General features: G+C 34.6%; 1 protein-coding gene across 19 annotated transcripts in view; it reads right to left on the bottom strand.

The window, feature by feature from the left end:
- Positions 1-19,231, bottom strand: part of PPFIA2 (PTPRF interacting protein alpha 2) — a 461,362-nt gene that overhangs the window by 48,649 nt on the left and 393,482 nt on the right. For all 19 annotated transcript variants that reach the window (XM_028532610.2, XM_036018625.1, XM_036018632.1 and 16 more), the window contains one exon: positions 10,500-10,593. In XM_028532610.2, the coding sequence (XP_028388411.1) occupies positions 10,500-10,593 (94 nt within the window). The remainder of the gene's footprint in view (positions 1-10,499; positions 10,594-19,231) is intronic.

Below are 19,231 nucleotides of genomic sequence, written 5' to 3'. Positions count from 1 at the left end.
CAACAAAGAAAAAAGCTATAGTCCTAAGTAACTCAGAGATTTTGTGGTAATATAAATTCATATCAAAGATGTATGCATGCAAAGATATATTTTTAGTTTGGATAAACTGTTTAATTTACATTATAAAAGTTAGTAAATTCTTTCCTACAAGCAGTTATTTATAGTCACATATAGCCCCATAATTCTTTTTCTCTCTTCTCCAAATTGTCAAGTTTATGATAGTAGTGAGAGAGATTCTGTCAAAAATAAATGTTCTTTAGTTAAAGATCACTGTAAGTAATAGGCAAATAACAAATTTTCAGTCACATAGAGAAGATCAGGGTAAGTTACCATCCAATGAATAAGATCAAATCAAATTACTGACACAGGGTTTTCCTTGGGAACGTCAGCATACATCCAGACACAACAAGAAGATATTACCTGCTAACATATGTCTTATATTCCAAAACAGGTGCCTTAAAGTTTTCAGTTGTCTTACTTTAATCTTCTAGATCTCCTATTAAATGAATGGGCCTTCACTTGTTTATAAACTAAACTGTGGATATAAAACTTCACATGAAATAATTCACTAAATGAGCTTTATATGTATACTGTAATTGCCTCTTGCTTTAGGAGGTTCAAGTGGATAACTCAGAAATATTCTTAAACTGGTTATTAGCACCAGGTTGAGAAGTGGATGGGTAGTAGTTGGAGTGAAAAAGTGGAATGAACACAGGCTTTCTTTTAATAGGCTAAACTTGACAATGTTTAAATGGTGATGGTCATGACACAGAAGGGAGCAGAGTCTGAAAGTATAGGAGCATGTGGGACACCAGCACACCATAACTGAGAAAATGGGAAGCCTGGTTATCTGTAATAATAAAAAGGCAGGATGGGGGCAAGTGTCAGTGTGTGTTAGCAAATAATTGAGAGTACTCAGCTGTTTTCTTCATGCTCTCCCTGTATGGTAGAGTGTGAGCTCATCTGCAGAAGGTGCAGGTTTGAGGACAGTGGAGTTCTCTAACAAAGGCTGCAGAGAGCTGAAAGATTGGTGAGAGGAAAATATTGAGATTACTGGGCAGTGTTCAAATTTCAAATGAAGCGGAAGCTAATTTGCCTTCTATAATTTTCTCTACCACACAGAGGTGCCCAAACATAGACATGGAGAATGAAAATTCTTTGGTGGCTGTGGTTGTGACACTTGGGTATGAGCAAAGAAAAGGGAGTTAAGGAATTTAGGGAGTTTTGATTGTGTTGAAATTATGGACATGGAGTCTAAAGTGAAAAGGAAGAGAGGATAGAAAAAGGGCTTATGCAGTGGGAAAGGATAGTAACTTTTAAAAATATGATAGTGAAAGAAATTGATAAAGAGAGGACTCCAGTTAGAAAGGAATGACATGCATAAATCAGTAATTTTGGAACAGAATGATGGCAGTGATGACAAGGTTCAGAATAAGACTAAACCTTGGGAGGTGTCTGAGTTAGAGAGGGAATGATAGTGAAAATGATGAAGCTCTGAAACTTAAAGATCAGGCTGTGATGGGGTGAGCTACGTGGATATAAGAGCTCCTTAGGGTAATGGCAGGAATTGCTTTATACACAAAGTCAGTCTATTTATACAAATAGATAGCCAAGCACAGTTCTACCGATCCTTATAAATGAAAGCAAATGGCTGAAAACTTCTAAGTATGCTTCATCATGATACTAATTTAAAAATAACTTTAAAGTTAATATTCACTTCAAAAAGCTTTCAGAGAAATTTTTAAAAGATGTTAAGAATCTTTATTCTTCTAAGAACTTTGTTACTCACTTGCCTACAAACTTAACTCAGTCAAGCCCAAAATTAAAGTTTTGATTATACAGGTTCTGAAAGAAACACATTTAGTTGTATGTTTGTATATACATATGCATAAAACACACACACACATAGTTTGAAAGAAATGTCTTTTGGTGAAGACTATTTTTTAAAATAAAACCCTGGGAATAGGACATGGATGGTCACTGTCCTTCTTAGAAATGCGGGGGCATGGAAGAGAAACTTGCTTCACGAATGGCTAATTTTAAATAACTGTGGAAAGAAACCACATCTTCAATAGTCTTATAAAAAATACAACACAAGGGAGGATGGCTGGGGTGGTGGGCAGTGGAGGGGGAAAATGAAGACCACTGTACTTGAACAACAATAAAAAATGTGAAAAAAATATGAGCTAATGCAACATCCTATATTTGTGGAAGCAAATATGGAGAATGCTTTCTAGACTAGGATGGCAGCATTATATTTAAATGTACCTCAATTAGTGACATGTTTTTCTTTTTAGAAAAGGAACTAAATCATCCTTTTTATTAGACACTAACTCAGTAAGTTTTACTGGAATAAATAGTGTTAGATTGATGCTAGCACACATTGTAATTTTTATATTGTTTAGTTATTAGTGATCATTACCATTGTTATATCAATTTTGAAATACTATGTAGGGCTAATTATATCAGAAAAAGTCAATTTCATAATGTGGCTACATCTTATGCTTTGAAACTACTTACCCCCTCAGTCTTAAAAAAGAAACTTGGTTTTAATATATTTGTTGCTCATTTTGAAGGAAGGAATAGGGTTGGATAAGAAAATATTCTTTAGGGGAAAATATATGCGACTTGTTTTCAGAATATGAAGAGAATGAGGGTTTTTTGATTCCCTGTATAGACCATTTAAAATTATATAGGGCCTTCAAGGTGCAACTGAGAGACTGGACTACATACTGTGTCCCTGCCCTGAGACCCTAAATAATTCAGACAAGATCTGGGCTAAGGAAATCTGAATTTTTGTATGCCACAGTGCCTGGAAAACTACGTTTCCTCCTGTGTGGAAGGAAACAGCAGTTTCTACTTCAAAGGATTTGTGAAAATAAAAAATTGTAACAACATAAAATGTATAGAATAGCAGCTAGCATATCATAACTGCTCGATGTGGTTATTAAATATTTATTCCATATAAATAGATTACTATCATTACTATACACAGGATGAGGAGGAAAATGGAACAGAATACATTCACACTAGGATATAGGAGTAATCATACACAATAAATAGTATTAAGTATATTTAGACCATAATGTGTATGATTGGAAATAGAGAAACAGAGCTGGTGAAACAAATAGGGACCAGATAATGTAGGAATTTATAGGCCACCTAAGGCATTTGGAATGTACCCTAGGGCTGCTAGGGAATGAGTGAGGGATTTCACGTAGGTTCCAAAATGCTTTAGGTAGATCTCATTAGCTGATGTGTGACGAGTGGACTATAGAAAGGTAAGACTGAAAGTGTGAAGATTGTTTTTGTATAATGGTCTGAAAAAAGAAAGAAGAAAATCAACACACTTGAGAGATTTTTAAAGAGCTAGTATATGCGGTGATGGTATACAAAGGTGACAGGTATACACAGGTGAGAGTGGTAGTACATAGAGGAAGTAGTATATGGAAGTGAGAGTGATAGAATACAGAGATGATAAGGATATATAAGGAGGTGATAATGATAGTTTATGAAAGTGATAGTGATCATATAGGGAGATAATAGTGACTTTAATGGAAAGTGATAGCAATGGTGTATGGAGGTGATAGTAGGACACAAAGGTGCATTGAAGGAGAAGGAAAAGGGAGAATAAGGGCAAAGATGAAACTCAAGTTTCTGGTTTGGTCTTCTGGGTAGAGGTCACTGCGCTAGTTCCTGTTCCATTTTCTTAGGTTTCCTTGTTCACCCAACTCAAAGTTCTTTCTCCAGCCAGCTTCTAATCATGCATTCAGTTTTCCGGAAAATATATTATGAGTACCTACAATATGCCAGCACTGCAAGTGCTTAAAAAAGTAGAGGTTCTCCTGAGTTCAGTCCTCAAATTATATAGAGAATCATAGAATCCCAGGGCAGAAATAATTTAAAGAGCATGTAATACAATCTCACAGCTGAAATTTGAATCTCCTATATCACAACCTTACCACATACATATGCTTGAAAGGGCTGTATTGGGAAGAATCATGAGAAACAATTCTCTTTCCAGGTGGTCAATTCTTTTTTCTCAGTTCCATGACCACTAACAGTTCTCACTTAGATATAGACCAAATTTATTTATAACAACCTCTGCTTTTGGTCCAAGCTCTTACCAGAGCCATAAAGAATACATTCAGTTGTTCTTTGCTTGGCAGCATCTGGATCTTTGTTGTCTGCATGCCACATAGTCCTAATTATTTCTAACACTCCTTGAAAAAATGGTTTGGTGTCATTTGTAATACAGGTCATGACCTTCTGAGTATATGTATATGCTGCTTTGAATATATCTGCTTCAAGCTTATGTCCCAGAAATTAACACAATATCCAGCTATATGCTGGTCAGTGCATCAAATTTTGGCCTTAAAAATTGCTTTTATGGATATTGAAAATCATTAACTTATTTGTCAGACTTCACTAATTTGCCCTTTTTGCAGGAACATTTTTCTTAGGCACTAAAGTTAAATTATACCCATCCATACCCTCCTATACACAAATAATATATATAGTAATAAAGTTGGATGCAGAATTACAAAAATGCCTTTATTAAACTTCTTATTAGATTTGGATCTCTCTATAAGGCTCTCCCTTAAACAAAAATATTTATCTAAAAACCTAACTCCTGTCTCCTAGCTTCATGCTTTCACAAGCCTGTTATTATTTAAATCATCTGTAAAAGTGCTGAGCTGGTCACCTTCTATTTCACTCAGTCATCACCAGCTCCTTTCTTCAGCCCTTTTGATTACAATGGTCCCGTTGCATATAAATGCAACGTGTTAGTCTCCTTCTCGTCTTATGTTTAGAAGTATCTTTTAAGAAGTATATGAAATACCTTGCTGAACTCAATATATGATATTTCTACAGCATGTTTTTCTTCATCTGCATGTCTAGAAAATGTTTTAAAATTTAAGGGCACAGCTTATTATTGAGGAACTCCATTTACTCTTGGTGATCATCTAATAGGTATTTTACATTTATATTGGGAACTAACAGTGAGGTGACTAGTCTTTAACCTGCAAAACATATTTTAAATAAGAACATTAGGTGGCTGTAGGGCTGCGGCACTTTTCTCATTCTATTCAAAGATGAGTGACTTCGAGAAGGGAAAAAACCCTGAAATACTTAAGTGCAATATTTGTCTTCATGTCTATCTCTCTAATACCAATCAAGACAAACAATATAAATTTATTTAGAAAAGGAGGTCTTTCTTGTAGTGTATGTAACTATCCTGAGTTTTAAAATCCTATTACTAGTTCATATTTTCCATTTTCCATGGACAAAAGATATCAACACTTTTTAGGGCTTCTGTTCTATGTACTCTATTAATATAGTACTGTGGGTTCAAAACAGCAAAACTATTCCTTCCATGTTCTTTCCTTCGTTCCTCCAAATAGATCAAACATATAGGAAGAGTACTTTGGTTTTCCTTAGCTTTATTTTTCCTAATAAATTGCAATGCATCTTGAACTTTAATCTTTGGGTATCATTATGTTTTAGGTGCAGGAAAGTCTTACAATTGCCCATGGTTGGAGCTGGGCAGGACTATCCACGATCAAGGCAACAGATCTCTAGCTCAGGGCAGGCAGAGAACATGCACTTTCCAGAGCCCCACATAGGACCCTTGGACACATATTTTGAGAAAGGAGTGTGGAGTACCTTGTGTTTTGGTTCTGAAATATTTTACACTATTTTATCCTTTTGAATCTGTTGCCCAGGAGTGTTTCCTTACAGCCATGTCTGTAACTAAATGAACCCTGGACTATACCTAATTGATCTGAGTACAAATATATTTTTTACATTAGGCCAACCAGATGCTTTCACCTAGGAATTTACAAATGTGAATAAAAAACATGAGTTATTGACACTTTAGAGAAATATTTCATCGTTATTATTGAAATTTCGAAGTTGTCCTGGCTGTGCTTTTCTGCAATCTCTGAGATCTCTAATATCCTACCAGTGAATTCTCCCTTTTGCTTAATCTAGCAAGACTTAGTTGCTTTGGCATGCTTACAAAATAGGTATTTGTGGGGGAAGCAAAGGCATTCACCTTCCATACATACAGCATTGCTTAGGTGGGAAAATGTATTTAAAGCTTCTAGTATATGTCTTACAAGTTAACCTCTGAAATACAAGTTGTTTTTAAATTTAACTTGGCACGTAGGCCTTTAATAAATATGTATTAAATGAAAAACTGTTGTAGAATTTCTATGACACTTTAATGAGGAATATTTTCTGTGACATTTATTTTGCTTGGAGATAGGCAACCTCTGAACCTTCCAAGTGCTAAAGATTAAAAATGCAGAGTTTTAAAACACATTAAAGATTAGGTACTGAAGGAGTCCCTCGGGACTGCAATGGAAATAAATTAATGAAATCCACAGAGCTTCATTTTTATGTCTTTGAAGTTCTGACATAAAGATTCATTGGTAATGATGAACTGTGACTTCCCTGCTCCACGGGTAAAACTCTACTCTAGAGGATGCTGCTGATAGCTGAGTTGGAATGTTAATTTCATTTTAATGATGTTGAAAAATTGATTTCAAATATAAAATCCATTTTCATTTAGCAGTAACATCCATTCAGGAGAACATAACAAATAAAAAGTATAAAATATTTACTCATATTACAAGTAAAATTAAAAATGATAAATTAGTTAATATATTAAGATCTATGTTATATATAGTTCAATTCATCTCAAGATACAAATTTTAGCATGAATATATATCTTAGTAAAAATTATACAGTGTTAAAAATGCAGGAAGAAAATATTAGCAAACAAAAATTTATTTAAAAATTTCAGAATTTATATTTCTGGAGATAAGTGACCGCTGGGTATTCATGAATTTTAATATGTTCACTGCCTGTCAAGGACTGTCGTGAGTGTTAGACGAATGTAATGCTCCTGAAACAGACAACTTCATATTTAATGCCATACTATCTGTAAAAATTAGCTTCTTGGAAACAAAGTTGAGTCTAAAAATAAAAGTCCTTTTGGTCAATAAATATAAGACAGTTCAGTCTAAAAAATCTTCAGATTAAAAGTATAAAGCAGAAAAATGAAACATTAAAACATTGACTAGAAACACACATAACATTTATGGACCCCAAAGATAAAAAGAAAAATCTTAGACTTTTAGAGAAAGAGATGTTAAAGAAACCCTCCCAGTTTTATACGAATGACAATCATTGACAGTAGACATGACTGGAAGCAGGAAGAGTAATACTCTCAAAGTTTTGAGAGAAAATTATTTTAAACTAATAGTTTTATACTTTTGGCAATTATCAATTAATTTTAGATGTAAAATATATTTTTGGATCTGTAAGTATTTAGTGAGTTTGCCAAACACCCTATCATCACATTTCTAGAGAGATGATATAGGTAATTGGAAGTTAAATATATTCCAGGAGAAAAAATAAGGTAAGAAGTCTGGTGAGACATTAATATAAACACATTTAACATTGATATTTCAAAACTTCTTCTTCAAGCAAAGACGCTAAAGACATAAAATTTTCATTTCCTTCCTTGTGGGATTATGGTCCCTGATTCCAGAGTAACATTTTTATGGAGTAATAAAGTTGTCGATGCTATTTTTAAGGAGAGGTAGGACTTATGCATCCGCATCTTGGAAGACTGTGACTACCCAGCTCTTTCTGTGTGATAGGTTTATCTATTTTGGGAATTCAGTTTTAGGAAAACCCCTTTTTGTCCCTACACCTAACTAAAAATTTAAATAGTTTAGAAAATGTAAGAATCAGTGGCCAATGTTGAATAATAATTAATAATAAAAATTTAATTTAAATACATTTAGAAACTCTATAATTTAAAAGTGATTTATCTTGTCTATCTGATAAAACTCATTATGTGAAGACACTTCACACATGGTCACCCAGAAGCCCAGTGGTAGTGTCACCCAGGCCCTGAGAGAGTGCTGGCACTATATGTCTATTTTTACAAATCCTGGTTACATACCTGTGCTCCTGGGGTTCTTGCTACAGTACAGGCAATAAAAAAGAAAGACTTCTGTTCTTCCATTAACTAACTGTGTTGGATTCACTTGAACCCAAATACTATTATTCAACTGGAAATTATTATATTGAGAAATGTAAGCTTTTATTATATTAAAGAATGTTCTTAATATTTTTATTATAGCAAATAAAATTATTCTATCTAATGCATTTTAAAATCATATTTTGCCAAGACATGTTGCAAAATAAAACTCAAAAGTCAAGCACAGTAAGATTTTCAAATTATATCCAGAACTAAAATTGGCTTCTGAATGTGAGGGTACTTAGGATTTGAAAAATAATTCCATAACATTAATATCAAACCAATCCAACAGTATGTAAAGTTAATAACAGCTAAACTTTAAATGTTTTATTTTAAAAATCATTGTATAATTGGGATGTTTAACTTTAGTAGCTGTCAAAGTACATTTAACTTGGTACCATAAACAACCAATGAACGGTAGTGATGCATTGCCTCAATATCAGCCTTGTATACAATGCAAAAACTGGCCACATTGCCATCACAGGCATACTTTGGTACTCATCAGTTTCAGAACTTGTCAAGCCCTGAACTTGTCACATTTTTTTTAAAGATTTTATTTACTTTTAGAGAGGGAAGGGAGGGAGAAGAGAGAGAGAGAGAGAGAGAGAGAGAGAGAGAGAGAGAGAGAGAGAGACATCAATGTGCGGTTGCTGGGGGTTCTGGCCTGCAACCCAGGAATGTACCCTGGCTGGGAATCGAACCTGGACACTTTGGTTCCCAGCCCATGCTCAAGAACTTGTCACATTTTGATGAGACAAAATGTTTCAGCACTTGAGGCGCTTGCTTGGGACATCACACTTGCTAGAACTTGTATGAGTCACGACGCTGACCCACAAGAGAAAATGCTTTATTGTTACTCATTGGTTTTGGCACTTGTCATGAGTTCCAACATACATTAATGACAAGTACTGAGGTACCACTATATATGTAAATATTTCATTGTGGGAAAAATAAAAAATAACTATTAAGAGAAATAAACCAAGTCCATTAGCCAGGCTTGGTTTTGACTATTCTTATTCTTTTTTTTTTTTTTAAATATTTTATTTATTTATTTTTAGAGAGGGAAGGGAGGGAGAGAGAGAGAGAGAGAGAGGGAGAGAAACATCAATGTGCGGTTGCTGGGGGTTATGGCCTGCAACCCAGGAATGTACCCTGGCTGGGGATCGAACCTGGGACACTTTGGTTCCCAGCCCGAGCTCAATCCACTGAGCTACGCCAGCCAGGGTGACTATTCTTATTCTTTGAGACTTAAAGTAATTTTCATTGTCTAAAATTGAAAATCTTTTACTCATGGAATAAATTTTTAAAAAAATCAAAGGAGAAGATGTAAATTTGTTCTCAATAAATAACCATAACATTGACTAAAGCAATCTTTGATAGGAATAAATGAAGTTAAGAGATTTCAAGCATATTGTGATATTTAAATATTCATTTTGAGTGATAATTACTAAAATCATTTCACTGTATTTAAAAAATAATTATCTAGTGTTATTTCTATTTTCTGCACAGTATTTGTCTTCTGAATTTGGATACCTAACTTTTGTAAGTAGCAAATAAATGAAACAATTAGGTGAGTGCATTGTGCTGCAACTTGTAAGTAATATTTTCTCCTTATTAGTACACAACAGCAAAGTGAGTTGGCAAAATATGAAGTAAATTGATTAGTCTGAATACTATAACCATGAGAACATCTCTCTTACAGTAACAATGATGACAGCCAAGAACATTTGAGAGGGAGGAAAAGGTGTTACCAGCCACCAGATTCTGGAATAAGAGAAATTCATTGGCTTTTAAGGACATGTTATAAATGTGCTATTTCATCACTAAAAATGTTACTATGTATTAAAGTTATTTATGGATTCACTTGCTTTCCAATTGCTGCTGAGGATCAAAATTTGCCAATTTTGCAAGTCATGTAAATCTTCCATACTATATGTGAATGAAAAGATACACTATTAGTTTCCTGACAGATGTAAAACAATCTGCTATGAGCCTAAAATAGGTTTATAGTCAATCACTCAGAGGAATGCTCTCCTTTGAAAAACTTCATTTTAAGAGGGGATACTTTTCTTGTCATAAGAAGAAACACAATAAAGGATAGTTTATTCTCTCATTTTATCATAGTGATTCATTACTGAATTTAACATCAAATAGATGTTTGTAGGCCTATGTTTAAATACATTAAATATATTTGTGTTTTGAAATAACACAAGTGTATTTAGAGAAACTTCATTTCTACTCTAGGTGAACTCTACTCATTTCAAACTGTAACCAATTAAAATCAGAAAACGTGATCTCTGAATAGTTTTAAGGAATGCCAGGGCAATATCTGCTTCTGTTTGTTGATTTCTTTCTAACTAGTCTCTTTCTAAATTCCCCACAAGTAATGACAGAGTGTAAATTAAAGTTAGAAAAAGGAGGAAAAAATCTGCAAACCTACTTTTTCTTCAGTCTTCTGTCCTTCTCAGCTTGAGTTCCAAGTTTGCCTAAACCCAAGGACTCCTGAGCTGCGGCTTCTGTCTCCATGAAGCCTCCTGTGGAGAAGTAACTATCCACATTAGTTTGAATGCATTGTGTCAAATCTGAAATTAAATTCTTAAACACTTATTTGAGCAATGAGTTAGTATCACATTTCCCCACTTTGTTTTTTTGGGTTGTCATTATATTTCCAAACCAACATGCATAAAATGGCATGGGTACACACATAAACACACACTGAGAGAGTGAAAAATGATCTACTCTTGGACTAGGCAGTGATACACGGTAGCAACGTAATACATGTGGCCCATGCACTGACAAACATGTGAATCTACAGTTTGCAAGTCTCAGGGTCTCTCTTACTATTTTTCCAATGAAACATAAGAGCAAATATCTGTGTTGTATTGAGGTTTTTCAACATTTAAAAAATTTTAATTATATCTATAATGGGATAATTGATAGGCCAATGAGTGAATATCTTCAATTCCATGTCAAGAGAATGGAGAAGCATTTCCTGACTTCTAAAATCTTCCCATGTGTAGCTTTTGGAACCCTCTTTTGCTCCCCTGCATGACCCCTATGTCCAGTACACAATTTACTTCCAGAATTTCCTATGTTCTTGCAGGTTTTGTTTTGTTAATTTCATTATAATACCTTCAAAAATTCTAGGTCTGTTTTTAAAAAAGACCCTTGTAAGAATTGTTTTTATGAGTAGGTCAAAAAATTACTGGGTTTAGTGGCAATTTTATTGGCCCTGGAATCTATTTTATCTATATAATACATATATAATATATAAAATATATTACATATATTTTGTATATATATTACATATACATAATATATATATCTCCTTGGAATGAAAGGAGAAATATGTTAAGCATCAAACACATAATTTCTAGTGCAATTATTTAATTCAGAATACCTATACCTAAAAATGAGGAGTTAATTCTGGGCTCTGTTTTCTCTTTGGTATCTATTCTAAGTAAAAACATGAAAAATGCTCAATATACTGAAGTAGATTAAGGTATTACATATACCATATATATAATATGAAATATATGATATATAGATACCATTTATATATATTTCCATATATATAAAATGAAAGTGGATTTAGTCTCCAATTAAGCTCAAGATGAGATACAAAGATTTAAGTTAATATTAATTCTTACAAAGACTACACAAGAAATTATACCAATATATCAGTAAATAAGAACTCTTAAAGATACATTTTATTCTCTGTCATTAAAATTGATATTTCTTTACTCAATATTTGTAGGACTTGACCAGGGACAAATTTTGTTAGTACTGTTTTTTATAATTTACTTTAGTAAATAATTTATAATACTCGATGCTACTAATTTTGGGTCATTGATGTAACAAGTTACTCTTATAAGCTGTAAGAAAGGTCTATTTGACTAAAAACACATTGATGGCTATCTAGATCTTATGCAAGAATTCATAGTTTGAGGACCAAATTTTATTTTATTCAATTATGCAAATGTGCAATTAATACCTAAAATAATTTTTTATTATAAAAGGTTTTCATTATTGGTATCATTAGGAAAGTCATCTAATAGCTAACTAAAGCACTCTTGGGGATCATTTTAAAATATGGAACTTTTCCATAATGCACAATGAGTGAATATTTTCACTTTATTTCTCTCATTAGTATACTTTCCTTACTGTATATCCATAAATTATTATTCACAATCTGCAATTAACAATAAAATTGTACTCTTTAAATGTAAATGGAAGCTACAAAATTTTTCAGCTGTACCAATGGGACATAGAGATTGATAAGACAGACCCATTCAAAACAGTGAGATATTTTCAGCCCCCAGGTGGTTGGATTAGACTTTTTATTCTTCAGAACAAACAATAACAACTAAATTTTGATGAAAATTTGATCAAGAGCCAAAAATTTCAATTACAGAAAAAAAAATTTTAAAGAAAACTCTGGAAGAGAAATGAAAGCTCTAGAAGAATTTTGTAAGTCAAAACTAGACCCAGAAAAAGCAGGTATTTGAATTTGCTTCTTATAAATAAAATTATAAAAATAAAAGTCATGAGGAGCTTGAAAATACTATAAATAGTTCAAAATCAATATCCTTTGAATGAAGAATTTAATAAAGACTGTGGACACATCCAGTTTGTAAATGCCAATAAAAAATGACACTTTAATAGATTAGGTAAAATTATTTTTATGCAACATATATAGGAATGTACCTTTAAGCAGGATCAAAAGCATAATTACATTCATTTTTTAGCCCAATTAAACTATTTCTAGATGAAAAGAATATTCTTTCATAGAACTGACCCAGCTGCCCCATAGATCCCAAGTTCATCTTTCCATGTGCCTGATGAGTTAGCTAACTTGTAAAGGTGAGTCTGCTTCATTCTGTCCAGGTATCAGCAAGCTCCTATGGCTGTATGAACTTTAGGAATATCTGTTGATCTATGCTGATACTTTATTCACTATTCAGGTGTGTATATTGAGCACCTGAAATGTGGCTAGTCCAAATTAAATACTGTAGTATAAAATATGCACAATATTTTGAAAACTCAATGTAAAATATATGTGTGTATATATATATATATATATACACAGTAACTAATTAATAATTGTATCTGATTACATGTAGAAATATAAAGTTTTCATATATTGCTTTAAATAAAATATATTATTAAAATTCATCTCCCCTGTCTCACTTTTCTTACTGTGGTTATTAGAAAAATAAAAAAATTTGACTCACATTTGTGGCTTGCATTATATTTCTGTTGGCAGGGCTATACACGACTGGCTCTTACACTGGAGATAGCATCAACCCCTCAGGGAGAGAGTGCAAATATTTACTTATGTTGGTCAAATGAGGCCACTACATTTTTAGATGTCACAATGACTGCAAAATGAAACTAATACATGTTAAGTAGGGGACAAGGATTCTAAACATCCTCAATAAGTAGACAATCCCTTGTCTTTCTGAAAATGACAAGAGTGCCCCTGATGAGAAACACTGGCTTGTGGGTAACTTCTTTTTTAGGAGATCCACTAGGACTGTGGAAAGAACAGCATTAACTCCACCCATCTCATGGAAAAAGAAACTTAGGCATAGAGCACTTGAGTCTTATGATTCAGTGGATGTTCAGATAATAAATTATATGTCACCTTGTCCATAACCCCCTAGTAGTTGCATATACTAAGTCCCAAGTCAAAATTCTTGCCCTCAAAGTTCTCTGGGCTATTCATCTTCAAGTATACTTTTATAAGAACTTTGAGGATTTGGAAGTGACAGAGAAAGGACCACTCCTAAAGTGTGAGGGACCCAATTCAGTACTTTTTCCTGTCCTTTTTCTATGTAAACATTGTGAGTAACCCAAAATCAGTGGGGCAACAATCCAGTGGTTCAATATTACACAATATCATTCTGGACAGCAGAAGTGGATGGTTCAGTTGTTACACTACCCTTCTGGAACCAGGTGCAGGCCATTGGTCCAGAACAATCCCATAGGTGCAAGTCTCTGTGCTCAGCAGGACATGGAGTCGAGAATTAGGGAGCACCCTGATAGGGAGAAACAGGGACCCAGGTCCATATGGTTTAGTTAGATTAGATGATACTGCCTCCCTGGCTGGTCCAAGACTCTGAATGTAACAGAAAATTTCAGTGCTTTCAGCAACTGGACCCACACTGGTCTACCTATTTTTTGTCGAGGGTGCCCTGCCATGATAGCAATTCCAGACTCAGCCTTTCTCAGGTACCAGAGGAAAGCTCTTGGAGAATTTTAGGAAAGCTGCTGCAAAGTGTGAGGCCTCCTAGGATTCAGGTTGAGGAATTCAAGGAAAGACCCTCTTATGACTGAATCTATAGGTAGTACTGGTTGGAGATATTTGTCCATTTGGATTATGAGAGCAAAATATCTCGATACTGCCTGGGTTTTAGACTCTATTCAAAATAATTTCTTTCCTGTTGGCCCTTGACATACACGTATGGAGAAATCTGTGGCACAAATCTGCATTTTAAGGTCTCTGCCTCTCCATTTTTCCAGCAGAAGTCCCTACTATTGTATAAAAAAAGGAGACCTCTAACTCCAGAGAGACTGAGACTATAAACTGCTGCTGGCAAGCAGCTTCATCACTCTTTTATTCGACGTCTCTTCAGTATTATTTCACACCACTCATTTTATATTTACACTTGAATTGATAACTGTTTACTTAATTGTTTCATGTCTGTTAGCTCTCTGGAGGATGCACCTGGGCAGTGCCTGGCTCATAAAGAGTGTGTACAAAATGCACTCATAATTGAAGCTAAATATTGCTTTCTCCAAAGAAAGGCCCTTTCACCCTGCAGAGAATGAGTCATCTTTAATTGATACTTTGTGGAATTTATATATCTGTTAGTTCCACAGAATCTAGGAAATACCCGACATTTTGGAAAAAGGCCAGTACAGCCACCAAATTTTATGTGTAGAACGGCACTTGCTAAATAGTGCTGGTGCAGTGCTGATTCTGTTTTTGTCATGATGCAATTGTTTTCTTTTTTATACTCATTATATAGCAGGTCAATGAGCTCAGACAGTTATAACACATCTGTCAGATGACCATAAACTAAGGGACATGCAATTTAGTAGGCAAGAAATCTCTTTGAAATGTATTGCTTCTCAGGTGCATTAAAAGGAAATTTGTAAAAGTAGCTCTTTAAAAAATCAATAATATATCCACTTTATATGTCTTTAATTGGGAATTCTGCCTGTTCAAAATTAATATATTTTCTTCTTTCTATTATCTTTTCATAGCTTTGCTGTATGTGGTTCTATTTGTTCAATTCTCCATTCTTGAAGATCCTTTTGTTTTTTATTTCGGTTTCCTCTCTTGCAATGCCTGTCAATGTCGTCTCTTCTTTATCCTCACCATTCTCTGTTAACATCAGCTAGGCTGGTCATGTGTGTTCTGTTTTTTATTTATAGTCGTTATTATTAGGGACTAGCTCTCTGAAGACCTGGGAGAGCTAGTGTTTCCCAGGTAGTAAACGAATTAACATTAAAATCATATGGAGCAGATGATTCCCCCAGAGGCAGTATATTTTTTAACATCTCTCCCTTTCCTCCGCATTCTATTACCACTTGTGTAAGCGTTAGGTAAATGCTTCCTAGCATGGTACTTGATTGCTGACTTCTAGCTTCTGCTTTGATACTTGACCCTGGAACTTCGATCATTTCACTTACGTGCTTATCTCTGCTTCAAGCTGCAGCCTCTGAGCTCCGCATTTCCAATCTCTCCACAGGCAGCTAACTTGCCTGAGTCCTGATCATCTCCTTTGCTTGAGAGTTTGGTTTCACATTTCTGATGTCAGCCAATAACCCACTTTCTGACCAACCAAGGACGAGACCCAAGTTCCTTTCCATCACATTCTCCTTGCTAGTTTGTTCTTTCATGTGGCTTTGGTTCTCAGGAATAAGTTCTATTTGAAACTCTAGCTTTACATATTTTCAATTCTGTAGGAAAACTGCACTGAGAAAGTCCTTGTAGAATCAAATGTATCCAAGAAGAAAAAAATTAATAGTCTGAACTCCTTACTTATATCTGTATGCTTCATAAGAAAACTTATACTGTATTCTGTAATTTTTAAATATTGCCTTGAATTTATTTAATTTTTATGCATTTATATGTAATATTCTGAAAAAGTTATAACCTTAGTAAAATAATCACATTTCAAATTTTGTTAAGTTAACAAAGTTGTTCTATGGGACTAGGACCTCAAGGAGGCATTTTTGATTGAAAGAGTTCCCCTAGTGTACTGTCTGGAGCACAAGGCCAGAAGTGAGAGCTGGGAAGCCAAACCAGCTCTCCTACCAAGCAGCTGCTTTACTTTGATCATCGTTCAACTCACATCTGTTTTCTTACAGCACTGAATACTGGCCACTACACAATCTTTAGATATTGTCTAACTCTAAAATTCTGTGATTTAAAAATATGAATACATTCTTTTCTTGAAGGATATTTACTCACTTCATTAGAAGTTGCACTACAGTATTCCTTTAAACAGCTATATCATCTGCCTCATGTATTTAATATAGGATTTTTAGAATTTGTTTTTTTAAGAATATTTTATTGATTATGCTATTATATTTTTTCCCATTTTTTTCTCCCATTTATCCCCCCTCCACCCTGCACCTCCTCATCCTCTAGCATTCCACCCTCCCCTCCGCCCCTCCCAGTTCATGTCCATGGGTTGTACATAGAAGTTCTTTGGCTTCTCTGTTTCTTATGCTCTTCTTAACCTCCCCCCATCTATTTTATGCCTACCAATTATGTTTCTTATTCCCTGTACCTCCCCCCATTCTATCCCTCCCCCTCCCCACTGAAAATCCTCTATGTGATCTCCCATTTCACTGGTTCTGTTTCTGTTCTAGTTGTTTGCTAAGATTTTGCTTTTATTTTTTAGGTTTGGTTGTTGATAGTTTTGAGTTTGTCATTTTACTATCCACAGTTTTTGTTCTTATATTTCTTAGATAAGTCCCTTTAACATTTCATATAATAAAGGCTTGGTGATGATGAACCCCTTAACTTTACCTTATCTGGGAAACACTTTATCTGCCCTCCCATGATAGCTTTGCTAGGTAGAGTAATCTTGGATGTACATCCTTGCCTTTCATGATTTCAAATACTTCTTTCCAACCCCTTGTTGCCTGTAAGGTTTCTTTTGAGAAATCAGCTGATAGTCTTATAGGAACTTCTTTGTAGATAACTCTCTCCTTTCCTCTTCTTGCTCTTAAGAGTGTCTCTTTATCTTTAATTTTGGGTAATTTAATTATGATGTGCCTTGGTATATTCCTCCTTATGTCCAATTTCTTTGGGATTCTCTGGGCTTCCTGGACTTCCTGGAAGTCTATTTCCTTTACCATATTGGGGAAATTTTCCTTTGTATTTGTTCAAATAAATTTTCAATTTCAGGCTCTTGTTCTTCTTCTCCTGATACCCCATATGATTCTGATGTTAGAGCACTTAAAGTTGTCCCATAGGTTCCTAAGCCTCTCCTCATTTTCTTGAATTATTTCTTCATTCTGTTCTGGTTGGATGTTTATTTCTTCCTTTGTTCCAAACTGTTGACTTGAGTCCTGGTTTCCTTCCTTTGTCTGTTGGTTCCCTGTATATTTTGTTTTATTTGACTTTGGGTAGCCTTAACTTCTTCCTTCATTTTGTGACCCAGCTCAGTCAGTTCTCGGAGCATCCTGATTACCAGTGTTTTGAACTCTGCACCAGATAGGTTGTCTATCTTCTCATTGCTTAGCTCTTTTTCTGGAATTTTAATCTGTTCTTTCATTTGTGTCATATTTCTTTGCCTCCAAGTACCTGTTATATTGTAAGGGGAAGAACCTTAGGTATTCATGGGGTAGGACAACCCTCTTTGCTGCATTGTGATGCTGTCTGTGGGAGAGGGATCAGAAAGGGAACAATGCCGTTTGCTTGCTCCACTCTAGCCCTGCTTTCCAACAAATTCTCCTGGAAGACTGGAAGTTTCTCCCACCATCACAACCCCCATAGTATCTTACAGTTAGCTTTGAGTCTTTAGTTTTCCATTTAATCAGGCCCAACTCACCCATGCTGTCTGCTACCTTGCTGTGCATCCTCTCTGCTCCACCACCCGTCTCCCATCTCTGCCCCTCCTACCGGTCTAGGTGACTGTTTCTTTAACTCTTTGGTTGTCGGGATTCTGTGCAGTCTGATTTCCAGGCAGTTCTGGTTGTTTATTGTTTTTAAATTGGTTGTTCTCCAGTTTTTGGTTGTGCAAGGAAGCGAAGTGTTTCAACCTACACCTCCATCTTGGCAAGAACTCCACAAATACATTCTTATAATAAATAATTCATGATATATGTTTTATTTAAAAAAAGAGTTGCTTGACAGAGACTTAAATGTTAGAGTTTCAGTGTTATCTCAGTGTTATTCAGTTAATAACATTCAGTGTTATTAGGGCTGAAGTAGACCTTTAAAGATCATCCAGTCTAACTATCTTTCCAATGCTTGGATCCCCTCCACAACAGATCTTCCTAGTATTTACCTAGTTTTTGTTTTAAACTTACCTAGTTTTTCAGTGACAAAGAAGGCATTACTTCATAAGGCAACTCTTTGGATATAATTCCGACACCCCTGTGTTCTTTTTTACATTGAGATGAAGTCAATCTTTCTACAACTTTAACACTCTGCTTTCAGTTCTATATCCTCACTCAGCAATGAAAAAGCCTGGAGCCCTCTTACATAATAGCTCTTCAAATATTGTAATCAGCCATATCAGTGGGTCAGCAAGAAGAATAAACACACCCATCTACTTATCTGCTCCTCACATGAGCTCAGTCTTCTATATCAACTTAATCATCCCCTTTACTCTGCCTCCAAGGTTATGATATGGCTTTAAAAATGCAGTAAACAGAAATGGATGCTATTCCTTGGCTGTTATCTTATTACAGTGGAGTAGGATAAAAAGCCTTCTCTTATCCCAACATTATGTTTATTAATGTAGTCCATATTTATTAATATATTGACTTTAGAGTCACATGAAATTTGTAATGTTTTCTTATAAAAATAAGAATGCAGTATTTTGGAACTTCCATATTTTACCTTTTTAAAATAGTACTTAGGAATAAGACTATTTTATTTTGTTATTCTTACCCTATCAGATCCATACATCAGATATCTGT

This window comes from Phyllostomus discolor, chromosome 2, assembly GCF_004126475.2.
Source record: "Phyllostomus discolor isolate MPI-MPIP mPhyDis1 chromosome 2, mPhyDis1.pri.v3, whole genome shotgun sequence".
NCBI lineage: Eukaryota > Metazoa > Chordata > Mammalia > Chiroptera > Phyllostomidae > Phyllostomus > Phyllostomus discolor.
This window is presented reverse-complemented; position numbering and strand designations above follow the sequence as displayed.